Source organism: Primulina eburnea, chromosome 6 (genome assembly GCF_022965805.1).
Source record: "Primulina eburnea isolate SZY01 chromosome 6, ASM2296580v1, whole genome shotgun sequence".
Classification (NCBI taxonomy): domain Eukaryota; kingdom Viridiplantae; phylum Streptophyta; class Magnoliopsida; order Lamiales; family Gesneriaceae; genus Primulina; species Primulina eburnea.
In genome coordinates this window covers 33564024-33586037 of record NC_133106.1, presented here as the reverse complement: position 1 = coordinate 33586037, position 22014 = coordinate 33564024, and the positions used below count along the sequence as shown (strand labels likewise).

The following is a 22014-nucleotide window of genomic DNA, read 5'->3' as shown; positions in this document are numbered from 1 at the left end:
GTCAACTCTACTCATATTCACAATATAAAGTAATACTCTTAATATTTTTTCATAGATGATCTATCAGCCTAAAAATAATATTTTTTCATAAATGGTCTAAATAAGAGATCTGTCTCACAAATACTACTCGTGAGACCGTTTCACACGAGTTTTCGCCGTGTTCGATTTGGTCGGGTTTCTAAGAGGCCTAACCTATTTAATAAACACAGCTTAGCTTTGTGCGCAGGGACGCAAAGTAACCATCAGTTCCAATCCTCCCCAGTACCTTGTCTTTATTGCCGTATCGACCACAAATTCCCTAACAGCAATCGATCACCGAAATCGGATGAATTTTCTTTCAATCCACAGCATACACGCGACCAATTCTTGAAAATTTGAGAATTCAAGCTTAATTGACAAAAAATACATCCTAACATGGCGGCGGCAAACTCGATTCCTCCCAAGCCGATCGCACCACCAAGCTTCCCCACCCACCGAACCGTCGCAGACCTGCCGCAACATGTCCTCATTCTGTGTGAAGTCCTCTCCACCACTCCACCCCACGAAATGGAGGCTCGTTTGGCTGCCACCGGAGTCCAGCCTGAACCTGAAACTGTTCAGCAAGTCCTCAAACTGTCGTATAACTCTCCCTCTACGGCGGCTAAGTTCTTCAGGTGGGCCGGCATGTCCCGGAAGCAAACGGGGTATTCCTGGAATCTGATGGTGGACTTGCTTGGAAAGAATAACCTGTTTGAGCCCATGTGGGATGCCATACGGTCTATGAAGCAGGAGGGTTTACTCTCTTTGACCACTTTTGTTTCTGTATTTGAGAATTACGCTCTTGCAAGGAGGTTTGATGAAGCTGTTATGACTTTTGATGTCATGGAAAGGTAATTTAATATTATGAGTTATTTTGCGGGTCGTTAATTGTTAGTTTTTTCCTATATTGAGCATTTGTGTTTCTGTTTCCTTGATTTTATGAGTGCATTATTCTGGGTTTCTGGGCTTTGCACTTATTGGTCTTGTCTGTTGATGCAATTTAAAGATGGATAAGAAAATGGAGACCGAAGGTTTATACTGCAACTTATGATGTGGTTCGTATCACTTAGAAAGATAACTGAATGTGTACCGCAATAAAAGTTGACTATCGGACCTGTCTAATTGGAACTGTGGTTCAACGCCTTTTTCTTTTGTAATGTAATATTACTTAGCATATCTAATAGTAACAGCCCCTCAAGATTTTTTCTTCGTCCCTTAAAAATTTAGATGGTGTCAAGTTTAGATTTATCTGTAAGTTTTGTTGGATTGGTGGCATAAACAAAGGTAATACAGACCAAACAATTTTACATGACTTGTCAAAAGTAGATGAAGATTCTTTTGCTTCATAGCCATATCCTGCCCTGTGCTTGCAGCAGCTAGGAAGGAGAATGATTTTGACCACCTATTACTTTTTATTTGTTTTTCATCTAATTGCAGTCATCGGTATATAAATTGAGCATTCAAGTGGTTTAAGTTTACAGGTATGGGATCCAACCTGATATTATCGCGGTAAATTCATTACTGAGTGCAATATGTAGAGAAGATAATCAAACTGTCAAAGCTCTCGAGTTCTTTGAGAAAATAAAAGCTAGTATAGCCCCTGATGCAGACTCATTTGCCATTCTGTTGGAGGGGTGGGAGAAGGAAGGGAACATTGCCAAGGCAAAAACCACGTTTGGGGAGATGGTGATTCGAGTGGGTTGGAGCTCTCAGAATATGTTTGCTTATGATGCTTTTTTGAACACTCTTGTGCGTGGATCTCAAGCTGATGAGGCAATCAAGTTCTTGCAGTTGATGAAAGGAAAGAACTGCCTGCCAGGTTTGAGATTCTTTTCTAATGCACTTGACATTTTTGTGAAGCAGAATGACCCTGCTCATGCCATTGCCATGTGGGATATCATGGTGGATAGTGGGCTCGTTCCAACTTTGCGAATGTACAATACCATGATTGATTTGTTTACCAGAAATAGTTTTATTGACAATGCCTTTCGTCTTCTTGATTCGATGGCGTTCTATGGTGCTTTTCCCGACTCTTTGACGTATAATATGATTTTTGAGTGTTTGATCAAGAATAAAAAGATACCTGAAGTGGGTAAGTTCTTTACCGAGATGGTCAAGAATGAATGGCCACCTACATGTGAAAATTTTACTGCTGGCATCAAACTATTATTTGATGGTGATGATCCAGAGATGGCAATTGAGATGTGGAAGTATATGGTTAAGAATAACATTTCACCACGTGATGATAGTGCCAACACAGTGCTTCTTGGTTTATGTAATATGGGAAGGCTTGCAGATTTAAGGAGGTTCGCAGAGAAGATGATTGATGAAAGAATCATAATATACGAATCAACAATGACAAAAGCAAAGAACGCTTTTTATAAGGAGGGAAGAAGTGCTCGTGAATTGTATGACCACATTTTGAGGAAGTGGAAATCTTCCTATACCTAAGCTTTGGACTGTAGGCAATTTTCTATGCATTTCATATTCCTTGATGTGGCTGACCAATGAGAAACCTATACGCTTACGCGGTTTTTGATATTCGATGGATTCTTTTGCCCTTTTCGTGTTTTTTACGGCCTTTTTTGTTTCTGATTGCCTTCTGCGACTGGTTCTACTCTGGTATTGTTTCTTGTTGTGTCCTGCATCATTTAGTTCAATGTTCTACAGTTTTATTGTGTTATTTTTACACCACCACAATTTTGGTTTTCAAAGGTGGTCCCACTTGTATTATAATGTTCCGAATTTTTATAATTTAATCCTCTTTCTGTGCACCCTGCACCCTTTTTGTCCGTCTCTTTATAAGTCTGTCGTGTATTAGATAACCAGTCTCAGAGACTATTTTTACTATGGTCTATATCCAAATTTCAAAGTGGGGACGGCAAGACATAATTTTTTATCTTGGTAGTTGGAGTGCATGGTAATGTTCATGCCTTCATTGCATACACATATTACTTATGCCCAGGGTGGCTAGTGACACCGCTACTGTATCACTCCACCCTAGCCATTTAGAATGCACGGTTATCAATCGTGTTGAGATGCCAAATTACCAAGTTGACATCACCTGTCAGTATTATTTGGCATGATCATCTGATTTTTGATGTTGTATCGCAATGAAGTTAGCAAGCAATGAGTCACGGTCTCATGTTGCTCGTCTATCAATGCAATACCGTTCATTATTAGATTATAATTGCCGAGAAACACGAAGTATTGCACTTCTGTGGTGGCAATTCGATGAAGTCATTTTGCAGATTTGTGGACTTATTATCTGCAAAACCATTGGCAGTGTTAACATTGCTTTGTCAAGGTAGGTTATACCATGATATGGTACTTCCATTTTTCATATCAATTCTTCCAGTTGGCATAGCTGATTGCTGTGAAGTTTGAGTTTTGAATAATCGAGATTGATTGATTTGTCTCCTGCAAGTTTTGGAGTTTGCTCTCCTCATACTAGTCTTGATGAGTGGCGAATGGAACACTCTATTCTTGCATTTACTCCTTCCTTTTGACATCGGCCACCAATTCTGAAGTGTTGATGCAGTAGATTTGGAGTTTATTGAATTACTCCCATCATGTGGGGTGAAATTTATGTCTAAGATGTTGGACTTACGCTTGTAACCCAAGCATGTGAGCTTGTTGGGAAATCTCAATCTTCAGAGTTCCAAACATTATCATGGTAATACAGGTTCATGTCTTGTTGCGGTTTTTTCCATTGACAACGTCGATTTTTCCTGAATTCGCACATTGTTTCGACACAGGTATGTGAATAAACATTCACCTTCAACTTTGTGCTTTGTTGTCATATTTCCATCTCTTGTGAATTTTGGGAGTTTAATTTTGTGGCGTATTCTCTTTTGAATTTATTATGTCTGACCCTTCATTAATTGTGCATTTGTTTATTACCGAGTTTCAATAAATTTTACTTTAGGATTGTTTTATGAATATAAATTCTACGTAAAGACATGGAGTTATCTTAAAAAAATTGATTCCTAAAAGTTGCATTTTACCAAATGAAAAAATTGTCACTTCTGCAACTCGTCAATGATTGTGTTCAAAGGGTTTGTAGGACTGTTTGGCCTAATACTTCTGCAACTCACTATTGAGTTCTACAAATAATTTTTAGTGCACCCATGTTTTTCAGTGTATGGATGACCAACTTCCTATCAAGCAAGGAGGAAGATTAGTCATGTGCATTGCTAATAAAGCAAGTAGAATAAGTAATGGTAGCTTGAATGTCATAAGGTCAATACTAGTTTACTTCAGCGCCATTACCTTTGTAGCCTATTGATACAGTAGTTTAGGGTTAAAAATAATGGTCTGGAGCTACTTTCAGCTTTTATGTTTTGTTGCTGTTGTGTCATCATTGTATTCCGTTGCACTCTTGAAATTATATTGAATTTGCTTCCAAGATTGATAAGGAGATGAGTTGCACACGCAGATTGAAATTGAGGTTGCATGTCGATAGAGTGAGCTTGCTCGATAGAATAAATTGTATTGTGGATGCAGTCTTTGCTGCTATCGAGGATATAAATCACTTCATTGCGAGTCCTTTCCTTTATATAATACAAGATGATAGATTCCTTCTTTGATGTTGAAATTCAAGACATAAAATGATAGTCCCTCTTTATTTATGTTGCAATAATACAGAAGTCAGTCATCTTTGAAATCTGAGGAGCATCTGCTCGTGCAGGTGGCAACTAGTAGGGAAAATTGTTGTTTCTATTTTCTGTGCACGTTTTACGTTGGAGAGTTTTCGTGGTTTAACCCCCACGTAATAGCTTAAGGCGTGTTGTTATTTATGTTTGATTTGCCGGCTAAAGTGTGAAGAAGTGTTGTTCAATTGCAGTTAAGGGTTCTGCTGGCTTGTGTTATGTCAGTCATAGTCGCCTTTGCTCATACCTCTATCCTTTTCTCATATTGATTTTATAGATTTCAGAAATGCTAGAGTCGTTCAGTTTGATCTTTTGTTTGTTCATTGGCTTGACTGTTCAGTTTGATCTTTTGTTTGTTCATTGGCTTGAATGTCACAATTCTCAGCTCTTACTAGATCTTTCTTGGTGTTGACACTTCTTGGATTTATCATCTTTTGAGGGCTGGAGTTTTCGACATGCTTGGTATCAACAGGTTCTCAGTCAATTACATCACCTGCCTCCCATCATGCCCAAAACTCCCATCATGTTCGTCCCTGGTTTTTCATGTGTAATTTTGCCGTGTCCATCTTTATGGTCTTTTAGCTTCTTAGCCTTATCTAATCTTTGTTCTCTTCAACTTTGATTGTACGTTTTTGGACCTTGGTTTTGTTAGCTTCATTTCCTTTGATTCAGTCGCTTGTCGGAACCAAGGCTTACATTCTGGTCAAACATCGTATTTTTTAATATTATTATATTATTATGGTAAGTTGCTAACATTCGCATCTCAAAAAAAATTTCACATAATCAATTTATTGTCTACGGATCCAAATGAATCAAGTATGGCTACAAGTTTTTCCACTTGGTCCAAATATTAGTTAGTTTGTATTCAGAATTACTAAAGATTGGCTTGATTGCTTGAATAAGATTCGAAGACACTACAAGCGTTGTGAAACATGGCTCGTGTAAATTTTGAGTACCAACTTAAAAATCACTCTTTTTCTTGATTTATGGTTATGACTATTATCGCCATCAATAATTTCATGTAAGATTTAACTGGAATAAATAGTATTGTTGTTCATGCTTTAGCTCCGGACGTTGTTTCTTTGTCTGGTCTTCAAAGACTGGTTTCACCCGAGCCTTCTTTAATTCCCGTTGTAATTGTACGTACAAGACTGCGTTGTAATTGTACGTACAAGACTGCTGGAAAGATCAGTTTAAGAAAAAAATTTCTGGTTGTATGATCTTGAATGGAGTATGACACGAGACCGGGTTTTGTAGCTCAGTGGTCTCACCTCTGTCAGATTAGCTGGCATCCCGAGTTCGATTTCCCTTTTCCGTGTGTGTTGTAATAAAAAAGAAAATAAAAGAATGGAGTGTGACATGATTTTTTGTGAAATTTGTATTCGTAAAAAAATTAAATATAGTAATCTACTTGAATCTTTATTAAAAATTTATATTAACATCAACCGTTGAACATTTTAAGGTTGTGACATATGCATGTTCTATCAACTATAAGAATTGTGTTATTTATTTATCTTTGAAAATATGTACAACTAATCTATGTCAAATGTCAATATATATGAGAGCAAGGGGGCCTCACTTGTATGCATGTTAAATTCAATAATAACAATCATTTAAATGCCAGCTGACATCAATTTGATTTATGGATGACGTCATTTTAATGAAAATTCCAAGATAATATAACGTGAAAAACATTTAGTAAAGTATATTTTTAGAATAATTGTTTTAACATATATTTTCTACCTAGGTAGAAGTGATTTTAATCATGATAATTAATCATTCTTATGCATGCCACTTCAGTGTTAATTTTGAGATTTTTTCAGCAAGAATTTGAATTTGTGGAAGAATTCTAAATCAAGAGATTCGAAGTGTGTATTTCAAATACTTCGATTTAAGAGAGTGTGTTTGGAATCATAAAATTCAAGGATATTTGATGAGATTTAGAATTGAAAATAGCATTTTAATATTTAGAATGATGGAATTTCAACGCACATGAATGTATCTAGGGATGACAATTTTTCTTACTGAGTTTGAGACCTAGCGGAAAAAACCCTAAACGAGAATAGGGATCCCTGATTTTTCGGTTTGAGTTCGGAGATTTTTTTAATCCCCGATGTAGTTTGGAGTGAGTATGGGATTACTATCCACATCTCCGAACCCGCTCCGAAAATAATATCAATAATAAAATAATAGTATTATTAATATCAATAATATAATAATAATAATATTATTTTTTAAAAAAAATATTAATCATAATATTATTATTAATATTGATATTAATATCAATATTAATATTATCACTGATAGTAATAGATAATAATAAGTTTTGGTTAGAGAAAATCTTCAAATCCATCGTCGTCTTGTCATGTTAATATAAATATTTTTAAACAGAGATGGGGTGGGATGAGAAGTTGATATTCGAAGTTTCAGATTTGAAGTTTTCTCAAATCCGAAAAAGCGGAGATTGGGACTAGTATAGAGTAAAAATAGAATTCGGAGACGGAGATGAGGATGGCCAACCTGCTCCGCTCCATTGCCATCCCTGAATGTATATCCAAACAAAACTTCGGAAGCATTTGCAAAAACTCCACGTTGCGGATGATAAGGAAGAATATAACCACGGCGACGTTGTGCGTCACTTCCCCCGTAATTGAACTGAAATTCATTTCTGTCAACGTGGCCGAATCTCCTGCGTCTGTTTCGGCTATATAACCAGCATCACGCCTCTCCCCTTGGAGCCTCACGTTCCACATCTCTCTCCAGATCTATGATGATGCCTATAGATTCAGCACTATGTATCTATATCTGCGAAGAACTTCAATTTTTTTGCGGCGGCCTCTGGTTCGCTTGGTGCAGGTCGGGAACTCTCTTCGCGTGCTGCAACGTCTGCTGCGATTGAATTCTACCGTATGAGTATTACGTGTGAGCTTCCGTGCAAAATCCATGTTGTTGCATTTCGAGAGAATCAGGTTCCCGCCTTGCATCAACTGAATCGGAGACCGCGGTGAATGAGACATGGGCGGCGTTTTATTTTTATTTTTTCCGACGGATCCGATGTTGATCTGCTTCAGGTTCAATAATTTTACCTTTCGATTTGTTCTAATTCGACGGAATATTACCGGATCTGATTCGTGTTGGTAGATCGTGTTTTTCAAATGTAATTTCATGTTTCAAGTGCTAGCGTCCAAAGAAGAGAATCGAGTGTGCGGATGAAGGAGAATCGCGACTTTTGGATTACCAGGGAAGTTACTTTTCTACGCTATTTGATTATGTGGTGCGTTTACCTTTTGAGATTGAAGTTTAGCTTAGCAAGATGATGGAGACCTTGTTACACTTATATATGGCAAGGTTCGATTTTTCCTTGGTTGTTCCTATAATTCGTCTTGAAATGAGTAGGGAGTTAATGTTACCCTTTTACATATCTTAATAATTTCATGGATCATTGTGTGCAAGTTTTGGATTCACATTTGTCATCGTCGGCAAGTAATGGAAGTTGAATCATCCGTGGTTTGTGTTATGTCATATGTTTAGCGACAATTAATCATCGTAAAGTCATTTCAAATCTTTTACGGCAATCGGTGCAGTGAATGTCTGCCATATACACCACCGGCTACGTTTTTGCCATGTTCCCATGTTGCTGCACATGTCGATGGCAAAAAAATGTAATCAGGTTGTAAAAGATTTGGATTGGATACAAGTTGTGCCAGAGCAATTATTTTGTCTATTTGTTACTGAAGATGATAAATATTTCTTCTCCTTCTATTTGACTACGATGGACAATATAATTGGCGGTGAAACAAACTATACTATACATGAACTAAAGTTGTCTTCTCTCTTGAGTCTCGAGGCATTCAGGATGCCACTGTTTGCTTCCAGAGAATCTCGTAGAAGACTTGAAAGAGTATCTGCTGAGATTAAAAGAAACAATCCAGCAAGATCAGGGAAAGAAAAATAGAATGCAAGAACGACACGCATTTACTTGGTTCGGATTGAGATCAATCCTACATCCAAGGTTCTGGGAACACCCCAAGATAATCCACTAAATGAACGAGTTAAGAACAATTACAACTCTCTCTCTCAGAGCCACACCACAACCGAGTTCTCAATACAATCCTACATATACACGTAACAGGCTTGTATATACTGATCGGCCTTCCCCGTTAATACAGCAACTCTAAAACTCAAGAATTATACAACGAAGGAAGCACATTATGGTGAATTGAGTGCCCTGTGTTCAGAGAGCCTTTTTGCACGATGAAGAGGAAGAAGGAGACTTATTCTGTTATCAGGATTAACTTCCCTTAACCACCTCATTTCCACCCAATCTGTTGACCTCTAAGATATGATTCACAGCCGTTGGATGGACATCCTATTGCCATGAGCAATCTTAGCCATCAGATTAATATAATGAGTCAAATACATCTTCACAATTCTCCACCTATTTGTCTCATTTCAGTGGTACCAAAGACATGTTCCCAGATTCAAGGCCTTGACAGTCATTCTTTCATATTGAGTAGTCCCAGTGCACCCTTGAGTTTGTTGACTGGGATAACTTTTGTTAGCATATCTGCAGGATTGACCTTTGTGTTGATTTTCTTGACACTCACTAGTTCTCTTGAGATGATCTCTCTTACAAAGTGTAATCTCACATCGATGTGCTTCGTTCTTTCATGAAATACAGCATTCTTAGACAAGTGGATTGCACTTTGTGAATCACAGAAGATTGTAGCACATTTCTATTCATATCCCAATTCAGTAACAAAGCCCTTGATCCACAAGGCTTCCTTTACAGCTTCCGTAAGTGAGATATATTCCGCTTCGGTTGTTGACAAGGCTATTACATGCTGTAAACTTGACTTCCAGCTAACAACATTTCCTCCAACCGTAAAAACATACCCGGATAGTGACCTTCTTTTATCAAGGTCAGCAGCATAATCAGAATCACAATATCCTATGACTTCACAGGTTGATTGTTGAGATCTAGAGTAAACCAATTTCAGCTTACTAGTCTCCTTTAAGTATCTTAGCAGCCATTTCACAGCTTGCCAATGTTCCCTACTTGGCTTGCTCATGAACCTGCTAATCAAACCCAAACCGTATGCAATGTCAGGTCTTGTTGATACCATAGTGTACATGATGCTTCCTACAGCATTTGAGTATGGTACAGCTTTCATATAAGCGTGTTCTAATTCTGTATCTTCCTCCTTAACAGACTTTAGCTTGAAGTGTGCTCCAATGGGAGTGTTTACACTCCTAGCATCTTTCATACCGAAGATGTCCAATAGCTTACATATGTATCCTTCTTGGGATAGACTCAGGGTTCTTGCAGATCTGTCTCTGTTGATATCCATTCCTAAGATGCGTTTGGCTGGCCCAAGGTCCTTCATATCAAATTCAGAGTTAAGGAGGTCTTTCAATCTCTGTATTTCTTTTAAGTCCTTACATGCAATAAGCATGTCATCTACATAGATTAGTAGATATATTTGTGACTTGTCTAGGAGTCTGGCATAATAGACACAGCTATCATGCTTTGATCTCTGGAACCCTTGGCTCAAAATAAAGTCATCGAACCTCTTATACCATTGTCGGGGAGATTGCTTGAGACCATAAAGAGATTTGTGCAATAGACAGACTTTTCCAGCATTATCTTGTTGTACAAATCCTTCAGGTTGTGTCATCAGTATCTCTTCTTCTAATTTGCCATGTAAGAAGGCTGTCTTGACATCCAATTGTTCTAGTTCCAAGTCGGACACAGCAGTGATTGACAGTAGAATTCTGATTGAGGTATGCTTGACTACAGGGGAAAAAACTTCATGGTAATCTACGCCTTCCACTTGGGAGAATCCTTTTGCCACTAATCTGGCCTTGAATCTGGCTGCTTCTACCCCTGGGATCCCTGGTTTTCTTTTGAATACCCACTTGCTGCCAATGACTCTTTTTCCTTTTGGCCTATCAACAAGAGTCCAAGTGTGATTTTTATATAATGATTCGAGTTCCTCATTCATGGCTTTTCTCCAGTTGATCCAGTCCTTGCTCATCTTGGCTTCATTATAACTGGTTGGAGCCTCAAGCTCAATTAGATCAGCCACATTCAGAGCAAATGCTATGAACTCAGCATTTGCAAACCTTGGTGGCTTCCTAATCTGTCTTCTAATGCGATCTCTAGATAGAACATAGTCATCTAGGGGTTGAGTATAATCATTATCGATCTGAGCTTCCTCATCTCTCTGGACTTCTTGACCATTAGTGTGGGATTCTATTTGGGGCTGATTCTGGCGTATTTCATAGGTATTTTCAGATTGAGACCAAGTCCCTGTTCCAGAGTTTTGGATCATGGAGTTTCTGCTTCAGTGTTTCCATCCAAATTTTGAGAATTCACCTGTTTTTGGAGATTCTGCTCAGCTTGTTTAGAGCTGGCACTTTCTGAAATACTTGTGTTAGATTTAAAAAACTCATTTTCATTGAAGATTACATCTCTACTTATCACACACTTGAGATCATCTAGTAGCCAAACTTTGTAACCTTTAATGCCATTAGGGTATCCAAGAAATATGCCTTTCTTTGCCCTAGGATTGAGTTTACCCTGGTTCACATGAATATATACTAGACACCCAAAAGTTCTTATGTGATCGTAATCAGGTTTTATCGAAGACCATTTCATTTCAGGGACAAGGAATTCTATGGCAGAGGATGGAGATCTGTTAATTAGGTAACAAGCTGTTGAAGCAGCTTCAGCCCAAAATTTGTTTGGCAGACCACTCTCACTTAGCATGCATCTAACTTTGTCCATGATAGTTCTATTCATGCGTTCTGCCACACCATTTTGCTGTGGTGTGTATGAGCATGTTCTATGTCTAACAATTCCAGATTTTGCACAAAGGTTATCAAATTGTTGGTTACAAAATTCTAACCCATTATCGGTCCTTAATCTCTTTATCTTATTACCCGTTTGGTTTTCAATCATGGTTTTCCATTCAAGGAATTTAGTGAATGATTCCCCTTTTGTTTTTAGAAAGTAAATCCACACTTTTCTAGAATAATCATCAATAAAAGAAATGAAATATTGAGAGTCAGAAAGTGATAAAGGTACCGTAGAGGAGCCCCATAAATCGGAATGGATGTAATCAAGGGTTGATTTTGTATTATGAGTTGCTGTATTGAACTTCAATCTATGTGCCTTTCCCAGCACACATGTCTCACAGAATTCCAGATTGCTGATCTGCTTTGGGTCTAGAAGGCCTTGCTTGCTCAGTTCTTGGAGTCCTTTTAGACTCATATGCCCAAGTCTCTTGTGCCATAGCGCTGTTTTATCCTTGACAGGGACTGTGACATTTGTTTCTGAAGTTATGGTGCTTCCTAGCAAGACATACAGTCCTAGTTTCAGATTTCCCTTCATGATCACTAGGGAGCCTTTTGTAACCTTTAGTACACCATCTTGTGCCTTATAGCTGAATCCCTTTTGGTCCAGTGTTCCTAAGGAGATCAGATTTCTTTTAAGCTCAGGGATGAATCGAACTTCAGTGATCACTTTCACTGATCCATCCCACATCTTCAACTTTACTGAGCCAACACCTTGTACTCTGCAAGATTGGTTGTTTCCCATTAGCACTTGCCCTGAATCTTGTTCCTCGAAGTCAAAGAACCAGTCCCTTCTTGGAGACATGTGATAAGTGCATCCGGAATCCATGATCCATTGTTCTTCTGGATCATCAGTCGATATAGTTAAGACCTCAGCCTCTTGATATCCTTGGAGTACATTTGCAACTTCTGTTCCTAGGCTTAGTTCAGGCCTCTGATTTACCTTTCTTTGAGGACAATCTCTTCTGAAATGTCCTTCTTTCTTACAGACCCAGCAAGCTTTTTTCACTCTTGACCTTGATCTGGTTTGAGGTCTTTGTTTATTCCCATAATATTTCTTTTCAACAGATCTGCCTCTTACGTTTAGGCCTTCACCAGCTTGTTTATATTGCTTTCCAGCAGCCCTGAGATCCAACTCCTTTGAGTAGGCAGCCCCTGTGACTTCATCAAGAGTAAGGGAGTCTCTCCCATACTTCAAAGTGTCTCTCAATTGATCATACTGTTTCGGCAAGGAGTTCAGCAAGAAGATAGCCTGATCCTCTTCATCAATTTTTACTTCTATATTTTCTAAATCAGAGAGTAGCTTTGTGAAGTCATCTATGTTTTCATCTATGGACCTATTCTCGTCCATCTTGAATCCATAAAAGCGTTGCTTCAAGTAGATTCTATTTGGGAGTGCCTTTGTCATATATAATTGCTCTAGCTTAGTCCACATCTCGCAGGCAGACTTTTCTTTTACCACCTTTCTGAGAATTTGATCGCTCAAACTCAGTACAATTGTATTTCTGGCTTTCTTGAGGATCTCGTCTTTGTTTTGTATTGAGTCGGGCATTTTGGATTCACCATTTAGAGCCTCATCCAGCCCTAAGTTTCCCATGTGTGCAATCATTTTCTCCCTCCACAAGTTGAAGTCGTTTCTGCCATCGAATTTCTCCACCTCGAATCTTGATGTCGACATATTGAAGATATGTCCCTGGCCAGTAGACTATCCGCAAGAAATCAACTCAAAGCTTCGATCGAGTAGTCGATTCAGCAACTCCAATTTCCAGTCGAGATCCAAGGGTAAGATCGCAACCTGGCTCTGATACCAATTTGTTGAGATTAAAAGAAACAATCCAGCAAGATCAGGGAAAGAAAAATAGAATGCAAGAACGACACGCATTTACTTGGTTCGGATTGAGATCAATCCTACATCCAAGGTTCTGGGAACACCCCAAGATAATCCACTAAATGAACGAGTTAAGAACAATTACAACTCTCTCTCTCAGAGCCACACCACAACCGAGTTCTCAATACAATCCTACATATACACGTAACAGGCTTGTATATACTGATCGGCCTTCCCCGTTAATACAGCAACTCTAAAACTCAAGAATTATACAACGAAGGAAGCACGTTATGGTGAATTGAGTGCCCTGTGTTCAGAGAGCCTTTTTGCACGATGAAGAGGAAGAAGGAGACTTATTCTGTTATCAGGATTAACTTCCCTTTTAACCACCTCATTTCCACCCAATCTGTTGACCTCTAAGATATGATTCGCAGCCGTTGGATGGACATCCTATTGCCATGAGCAATCTTAGCCATCAGATTAATATAATGAGTCAAATACATCTTCACAGTATCCTCTAATTGCATGTGTGACCGCAACATTTTTTCTCCTTGGAAAGTTGGGACAGTTTCTCGCTGATGATGTGCAATTGGTGCTTTTACAGTTGCGAAATCTCAGAACTTTGTGAAGGGTAAAGCATACCGAGGTTGGGACATGGGAACACTGATTTCTTTCTTTCGGAGACATCCCCCGTTCATATAATTTGCTTGGGGATCTTTGAACGACCTTATCAGTGATCATCGGGGAAGAAATAAATGAAGAAGCTTATGTAAATAAATCTTCTAGAAAGAGTTGTCTGATTCTTCTCGTTTGGTCTCCAAAGTCCAATGTCCTTGCGGTTGGCCAGTTTCACAATCAAGTCATTCGTCGGGCATTACCTTTTCCTCGAATCATGAACTTCACATGTTTGGCTCAATCTGGGCCATTGATCCTATAGTGAGGTTAGGGTCGAATTTTCCGCGCAAAGTGGCCTCCTATATTTGATTCATCAGATGTTCATCTAGTGACGCCTGGGGTTTTAAGCCTCCTCGTTGCTGTATGTCCTTGCAATTGATGTCAATGTTACCAATGGTGAACCCGGAACGAAAGATATTCGTTCACTCTGTAATCACATGGTGTTATTGTTTTCTTTCTCATTTGTGTCTATGAGTGGCAAACGATGATATAATTAATTTCCTGCTTTTTCAAGCACTTACATTGCTCACTTGGTTACTAAGATTTAGGGCTCTTTCTGGTGGCGTGGTAACTTCCACAGTGATGAAGAGCGGATTGTTCTTATTTTGAGCACGAAATGCAAGTCAAACGTGACAGTTGAGCTCCCTCAAGTAAATCCATCTTAATTGGGCTTTTTTTCCTCAACTTTAACCATGCTTCTGATTTCTTTTTCTAGATGAACCATTTATTCAGTCTGGGTAGCTTGATCTTACCCGAGCTACATTTTGTTTTTTTTTTTTGTTAGTTAAATGTATCGAGTTTCAACTCCTAGATAATCAATGCCTCACAGATCAAACAAAATATGCCTACATTTGTCTTCACCTATTCAATCCTAGTTTAGCATTTTGCAAAAAAAAGTTACAGCCATGACTTTTTTTATAGTTTAGAAAAAGATTTGGAAGCGCAAAACTCAAGACTAAATGCTGTTTTGTTTTGGAAAAAAGACTCGATCGTTATTTGGAAAGATGGACCTTTTTGGAGTAAAAACACGTCATGCTTTGTTCTTCTGTTTGGAATTAGTTTAATTGGTCATAGAAATAGTGATAGAAGGGATACTAACTTCGGTAAAATGATACATAACTGAAATTATGATAAGAGTTTATTTTAAAAAAAATGAAATAGTGTTAAAAATATGATACATGCAATTCAGTACTACAACATGGTTCTTTCAAACTTGGAACCAAGACTGGAATTAAAACTATTATGTCTTTTGTGACTTGGTTTTCTATATCTATATATGTAAGACAAGTCAATCTGATTTATATTTGTAGTAAAAACTAATAATTTTGATATAAAAAATAATAATTTTTCATAAATCGAGTAGAATCGGATATTTGTATCACAAAATTGATTTGTAATATCGTCTCAAAAATTTGTGTTTAAAAATAAAAAATATATCATCCATCTTTTTTTCAAACTAAATCAGGAACTGGGTCCAGTTTTTTAAGAATTAAAAATCAAAATGTTATGAAAATATGATTCAAATCATCTTAATTTTTAAAATCAGTATATGTAGATAAATTAATGTATATATATATATATATATATTAAAGTAAGCCATATTTTTAATAAAACATTAAATATTACATAGTATTTTTAAAAGTAACAGCCACATGAGATTTGATATTATCATAAAATGATTAAAATTTGTAAGAAGAATATTAATGATTAAAGATTTGATATTATCATAAAATGATTAAAGTAAACCTTCATAATATTATTAATATTATCAAACAAAATAAAAATAATTTGGTACTTCTTTTTGACCGTTCACAGTTCAACACAGTGTTTGGATCTGATGCTGATCGCAGCAACACCACCATAGCACAGTGCCATGAATCTGTGTCATTCAACATAGCCAAACCAAGTACATATCTGAATTTCTCGATTCCACCCTGCATTGGAAACTGGACAGTCGATTTCACAGTTGATTCTAAACCCATGGGCCAAATCTATGTTTAGGTAGATGGTATCATTAATGTAAAACAAGAAACTAGGGAAAAGAAGAGTTCGGAGAACGGTAAGAAAATCTAAGCAAAGAGAAGTAATGTACTCATTATGGACAAACCCCTCCCTTGACAACAACATTTCAAGATTTTATTGCCGGTCGCCTTCATTTCCATTAATAGATTTGCCGACGGTAATGATATTATTTGAATAAAAAAATTATCTTAATTATGGTTTGGCATCCATTTTTTGTGCCTTTCAGACATTTTCACCTTCACACACACTAAAATATATTATTAAATGGCCTCCCTTCTGGTTTCCATTCTCTCCCCCAGTACTACCGTCATTTCTGACGTCTCCATTAGTATTTCGTATATATTTTTTCACCATTGATGGCAGTCTGCTTTGACCTTTCAGCTCACCACACTCGTTTCTACACGTCTCCGCACCCCTATTTCAATATATTATTGTCACCTTGAACACTTTCTGAACTTTTTTCTTGCTTCTGTGTTTGTGATCAGATCAAAGGTAAGCAAGACATGGTTTTTGTTCTCCTTTCTTCTCTTGTCATTTGTCCATTTTCTCGAGAGCCATCGTTCTTTCTTTGGCGTTCCTGTTAAAACCCAAAATTTTTGGAAGATGCTTCAATATTTTCAAGAAAATTTCTCGCATATCAGTTCTCTCTTCGTATCTTTTCTTTTTTAAAACTTTCTTTGATGATCCTGCGAAATTTTTCACCATGCAACGTTTTTTACGCACAAAGGTGCAACGAAGTGTCTTCTGTGTTTGTTTGTTTGTTTGTTTGTTTTTGTTTTGGTTATTTCCTTCCTGGTAGTACTCCTTTCACTTATTCTCTGATAAGCAGTCAAAGATAGTTTATTTGTAAAGGCCACTTTTTTGACTCACTCTTGCCTTGAAAAAGGTTGTTTAGTTCCGTCAAAGGCTTCGTTTATGGCCCTCTTTTAGCTTACACCATATTCGTTTGACCGAAAAGAATAGGACAAAAAGGGACCTTGTTTTAATACTGTGGATTACTCCTCAGTTCTTCCCTTCATTTTCTCAACGCACCCAAAATTCCCTCCGCTTCGTCCTGCTATAAAGATGGCTTCGGGATTGGGGCTTAAATTTTTTTGTAGAGAATCTGGGTTATTTCATATTTAATGCTTGTCTGGAGCATTTGCTTCGAAACTTGGACCCTTCGGGAGACGTTAAGCCGGGTCCAAAGGAAGACAAACAAGCGCATATGATGTAATAATAATTTTTCCCGCGTTTCCCTGAAAATGATTGGGTTGTCTATCTTATTTATTTAATTTCTTGCATTCGTGTTCCCTTACAAAACTATGGAAAGTTAATAAATTTGATATCCATGCAATTTAAGTATAATGTTAAATCCACGATTAGATTCTCCCTTTTGTGACATAATGACTGATTTTGTGTTCCCTTTTGGGCTCATCCCATATGGAATAAATTTAGTTAGTTTGGACTGAGCGGAACATGTATTTCTATCCACATTTGATTCGAATTTTTTTTATCAACTCTCTGTGGCCATGAAGATTGAAGAGTAGATCCTGAAGCAAAGATTCAAAGTATGAGTACCTTTTTCTTGAATCTGATCAGTTTCAGTCTCTTTCAGTTCAGTTTACTTCTTCTATTCTAACCAAGTTGAGGACTCAATGGGCTGGAGTCGTTTGCCACTCGCAACCTAAAAAAAATTTAAAATTTTATATAAATTTATCTAAAAAGTCAAATTTCGTGGTGAGACCTTCTGATTGTCTCCCTCCTCCTCACTAATCATGGGCCCTCCCTGTTTTAACCCGTCTGGTGAGGTGCCACATGAAATGAGAAGTGGTCAATTCAGATATGTAGATTTCATCCCTCTGTTTCTGTATGTTTTAACTGATTTCTCTGCCTTCTGCTTGGTTTCCTCTTCAGTTGGTTGGGTTGTAGATTTTGAATCAAGAAATCACTTACCGCGACAATCGAAATGATCGTCTTGAGGAAAAGATTAGCCTGCTGGACAGGAGATAGAAAAATGACCTGTGATGTGAATGAACAAGACAGTAAGTCCTTTCCATCTTTCTTCATTACATTGAGCTTTTGATAATCTTTATACATGGTATCCGGATCTTTTATTTTTGGAGATTTGTGCTTGTTAACATGATATTTCTTTCATTATAAAATTAACCCAAACACTTGAAAATGATTTTTTTTTAATGGATATTGAACTGTGACATTGAGAAAGCCAGCATTTGAACGTCTGTCGCTCAAATTGTGCACTGAGTTCTTGAATCAGCCGAAAACTCGTAGAAATATCTTGGAACGAAATTTACGAAAATGGTTAGGTCCCCCCCACCCCAACCGTAACTATAGTTATTGGGAGCATGTGCAGATTTCTCTAGTGTCATGAAGAAAAATGCTCTTCATTTATGGTTGAAGACGTGCATACCAGATAGAATAAATTGCATTTGGCTTCTGTGGGGTAACTCTATTTATTTGGTTACGGTAATTTCAATTTGATTTCCATCCATTATCACAATATATTGGATCATGACTTTTGAATTGAATTTTATATTTTCATGTTAGTTTTTTATTTGTTTTTGCAATTAGTAGTAGAGCGTGCTTGGTAGCGAAGTCATGAACGATTTATTAGTAATTTCCATAAAATTTTGAAAAAAATGGATATTGATTTTGAAAGCAAAACGATGTAGAATTTTTTTTTGAAAACAAACTATTTATAAGTTTGAACTACTTTAAAAATATGTGCGTATGGTGAATACTCCTTGCGAGAAAGTTATCCGTTTGCAAATGGGGCCTCTGCTTTTGGTGTGCGTAAGTATCATATGATTTATGGACAGCAGTGAATGATAGGAAAGAGTACCATCTGGAATATGTATGGACCTTATTAAATATCGATGAAAATGGTGGACCTTAGTCCACAAGTAGTATTTGCCACACTCCAATTTCATGAGACAATGCAGTTATGGATCCTCTCACATTATTTTCTTTTAACACTTTTTTGCGTTTGCTTCTATATTTCTTGCAACTTGTAAGAATGTGTCTTCATAAGACTCCATCTGATTTACCTTCTCTGTCCGAAGTAAATTAAAAATAACCCTCGATGTGAGATATTGAGATGATTATTGACAATATGAGATGTATTGTCACCACATGTAGGCTATGCCACATGTATATATCATACCTTCTCCGATGACTGGTCCGGATACAAGGGCCTGAGAAACGAACAAACATTGTTGAAACCCTGAGATTTTCCTATGGTTAAACGATTATGTATTTTCTGAACGAAATGATCAAATTATTGAAGTTTTTCCTGTCCGCTATTTGTTTAATCTTACTCTATGCATTAAGCTATCCAAGTTAAGCTAAAGCTTTGCAAAAATTGCTTTCTTCATCTGTGACAATGAGTTATAATTATTTATCAATGTTGGCTTCATTTCAAATTCCAACATGGTTGATTCTTTTGACTGAAATTGGCCTGTACTTTTCACATTTCTTAGATAACTTCTGCTTTCACTCTATCAAAGTGATAATGAAGTAATCAGCATTGGAATTCATCTGACCTTTATTCTTTCAGGAGTAATGATATATGATGGTTTAGAGAGCTGCATTCTCAGCACTCGCTCATACGACGACGAAAGTGGCACCAGCAGGGGAGACAACTGCATCACAGATTCCTTAGAAGGAGATGACACAAGCTGCTCGTCCAGCAACAATGCATCTGGATCATTCTCTTCTCTATCGACAATCATGAAGAAAGAAAAAACCGACCATTGTCAAGAAGCATGGAACATCTATACAAGCCCACGACACAGTTTTGGAAAAGAAAAACCAGATTGTACCAATCGGTTTTCTGATGTCGAAACAATGAAAGAGAAGTTCGCTAAACTACTGCTTGGGGAGGATGTCACAGGTGGCTCTAAGGGTGTTTCGACTGCATTATCGTTATCACATGCCATTACGAGCCTGGCAGGTACAGGCAAATTGCTTAGATCAGAATTTGAAAACTCTTGTTTCTTCTAAACACACTGGAATTTTCGATCGTTTAAATGTTTTTGGAAGTTTTTGTGCGAATTTTCAGCTTCTGTTTTTGGCGAGCTTTGGAAGTTAGAGCCTTTGGGGGAAGAGAGAAAGAGTGTGTGGCGGAGAGAAATGGATTGGCTGTTGTCCCCTGTTGATTACATGGTCGAGTTGGTTCCTGCGAAGCAAACTGGCATTGATGGTGGAACTGTTGAGGTACTTTTTAACTTTTAAAGGGCTTTATAAATTTTATACCATCTTTTAATGGTTTTAAAAATATTTTAGTTTCACCGTCAACAAACTCTCTTCAATGGAGTAGTCAAGCCTTTTATATTTTTTCACTAGTTCCTTGTCAAAATTTTGAATAACACTTATCATCCAATGTGATAACGTAAACCTATTTTTGGTGAAGATAATGACCCCAAAGGCTCGAGGAGACGTGCATATGAATCTTCCAGCATTGCAGAAATTGGATTCCATGCTTATTGTAGGTGGTCTCTTCACAAATAAAGCCAGCTGCAATACTTTCGTAACTGTTTAAATTTTCACTTCGTTTGGCTTCTCAAACTGATAGGAAACACTAGATTCAATGGTTAACACTGAGTTTTGGTACTCGGAACTTGGTAGTCGAGCAGACGAAGGAAGCAAGAGTTCCAGACAGAGCAAAAGATGGTGGCTTTCTTCTCCGAAGGTGCCTAACTCTGGACTCTCTGATATGGAAAGAAAGAGATTGTTACATCAGGGTAGATTGGTCTATCAAGTGTTCAAAGCTGCAAAATCAATAAATGAGAATGTGTTGGCTGAAATGCCAATTCCTACTGTCATTAAAGAAGCACTTCATAAGGTAAGTTGGCATTCTTCGAATTGTAGCTCTAAGATGCCAACTTTATCCCATTTTTCGATGACGTTTCTGCCTTGGTGTGTCCCTTGTTTCAGTCTGGGAAGGCAATTCTCGGGGATGAAATGTATAAAATAGTCAGTGTGGACTCAAACTCGATGGAGGAAATGGTCGACCGGCTGAACCTGAAATCAGAACATCTTGCTCTGGAGGCCGTGAACAGATTGGAAGCTGCCATCTTTGCCTGGAAAAAGAAGATAATTGAACAATCCAGTGACAAGTCACCCGTTCGAACATCGTGGTCTTTCGTGAAAGATCCATTATCTGAGCTTGATAAAATGGAGTCGCTTTTGTACAAGGCAGAAGTGCTTCTGCATCACATAAAGATGAGATATCCTAATCTTCCTCACACATTCCTTAAAGTCGCAAAAATCCATTACAGCAAGGTAACTAATGGAACAATCAAATATTTTGATTTTTGGCTCATCATTAAGTAACAAAATCTATATAAAATCTTTCCAGGATGTGGGATGTGCTATTTCGGAAGCATACTCTCGCATACTAGCTAACTTGGCATTCAACATTGTCACGCGAATAGGTGATGTTCTGCAAGAAGATGTGATGAGCAATCCAAACTCACCTGTGGCAATGTCGCGTCTCGTCGGAGATAGAATCCCAGGATTATTAGATAGCCCGATGCTTGATCGTGTGAGGTATTGTCTATTGAATAAAATCGATCATTCTTCTGGTCAATGTGGGGATGCCATGGTTGGTGCAGTGAATGCAACACCCAGCTGAGTTGGTGTTCCTGCTCTAGTTATCCTTGATGGTTTATATTTGTATAAATTACTTGCTTTATTTTGTTGTACGCTTTGGACGTGTGATATAGGTGTGATAATCATCTTTTGTTTTTTCAAAACTAAAAAAAATTATACAATAATAAATATTAACAATAACATGAGGAAATTAGAAAGACATGTAGACTAAAATTGTAGCTAGTTTAATATTATGTAGCAGTTTAAGGAGTTAAATAATTTTAATCAATTTCAATGTGCTAATCGTATTTAATTTGATTAATTTAAGTAATTAATAAATACATAAATATATAAAGGCATTAAACATAG

At 37.5% G+C, this 22014-nt stretch overlaps 2 protein-coding genes and 1 long non-coding RNA gene across 11 annotated transcripts; all 3 read left to right on the top strand.

Moving 5' to 3' along the window:
• Positions 1–175: 175 nt before the first annotated feature.
• LOC140834488 (uncharacterized) lies at positions 176–5006 on the top strand. The gene is made up of 2 exons (XM_073199389.1): positions 176–869; positions 1500–5006. The coding sequence occupies exons 1-2, from the start codon at positions 415–417 to the stop codon at positions 2467–2469; spliced, it is 1425 nt and encodes a 474-aa protein (XP_073055490.1). The 5' UTR covers positions 176–414; the 3' UTR covers positions 2470–5006.
• A 2143-nt stretch (positions 5007–7149) lies between these two features.
• LOC140834487 (uncharacterized) lies at positions 7150–7975 on the top strand. Its single transcript, XR_012118728.1, has 2 exons — positions 7150–7741; positions 7846–7975. It is a non-coding gene; the product is annotated as an uncharacterized lncRNA (long non-coding RNA).
• An 8318-nt stretch (positions 7976–16293) lies between these two features.
• On the top strand, positions 16294–21789 carry LOC140834486 (rop guanine nucleotide exchange factor 14-like). 9 transcript variants are annotated; one of them, XM_073199381.1, is made up of 9 exons: positions 16297–16545; positions 17495–17609; positions 17950–18077; positions 19610–20005; positions 20114–20268; positions 20465–20539; positions 20627–20896; positions 20989–21336; positions 21413–21788. In XM_073199381.1, the coding sequence occupies exons 3-9, from the start codon at positions 18002–18004 to the stop codon at positions 21686–21688; spliced, it is 1596 nt and encodes a 531-aa protein (XP_073055482.1). In that variant the 5' UTR covers positions 16297–16545; positions 17495–17609; positions 17950–18001; the 3' UTR covers positions 21689–21788. The 9 variants fall into 9 exon arrangements, with proteins under 9 accessions (XP_073055488.1, XP_073055482.1, XP_073055480.1 ...); XM_073199379.1 differs by having other exon boundaries at positions 17491–17609; XM_073199388.1 differs by having other exon boundaries at positions 17491–17609; positions 21489–21646.
• Positions 21790–22014: the final 225 nt, after the last annotated feature.

Bases quoted from the DNA above. Each gene is read 5' to 3' on its own strand.
- LOC140834488 (XM_073199389.1), top strand. From the start codon at position 415: ATGGCGGCGGCAAACTCGATTCCTCCCAAGCCGATCGCACCACCAAGC. The intron at 870-1,499 runs GTAATTTAATAT...TTAAGTTTACAG, and splicing joins ACTTTTGATGTCATGGAAAG to GTATGGGATCCAACCTGATA.
- LOC140834486 (XM_073199386.1), top strand. From the start codon at position 18,421: ATGAAGAAAAATGCTCTTCATTTATGGTTGAAGACGTGCATACCAGAT. The intron at 20,006-20,113 runs GTACAGGCAAAT...GCGAATTTTCAG, and splicing joins TGCCATTACGAGCCTGGCAG to CTTCTGTTTTTGGCGAGCTT. The intron at 21,337-21,412 runs GTAACTAATGGA...AAATCTTTCCAG, and splicing joins CAAAAATCCATTACAGCAAG to GATGTGGGATGTGCTATTTC.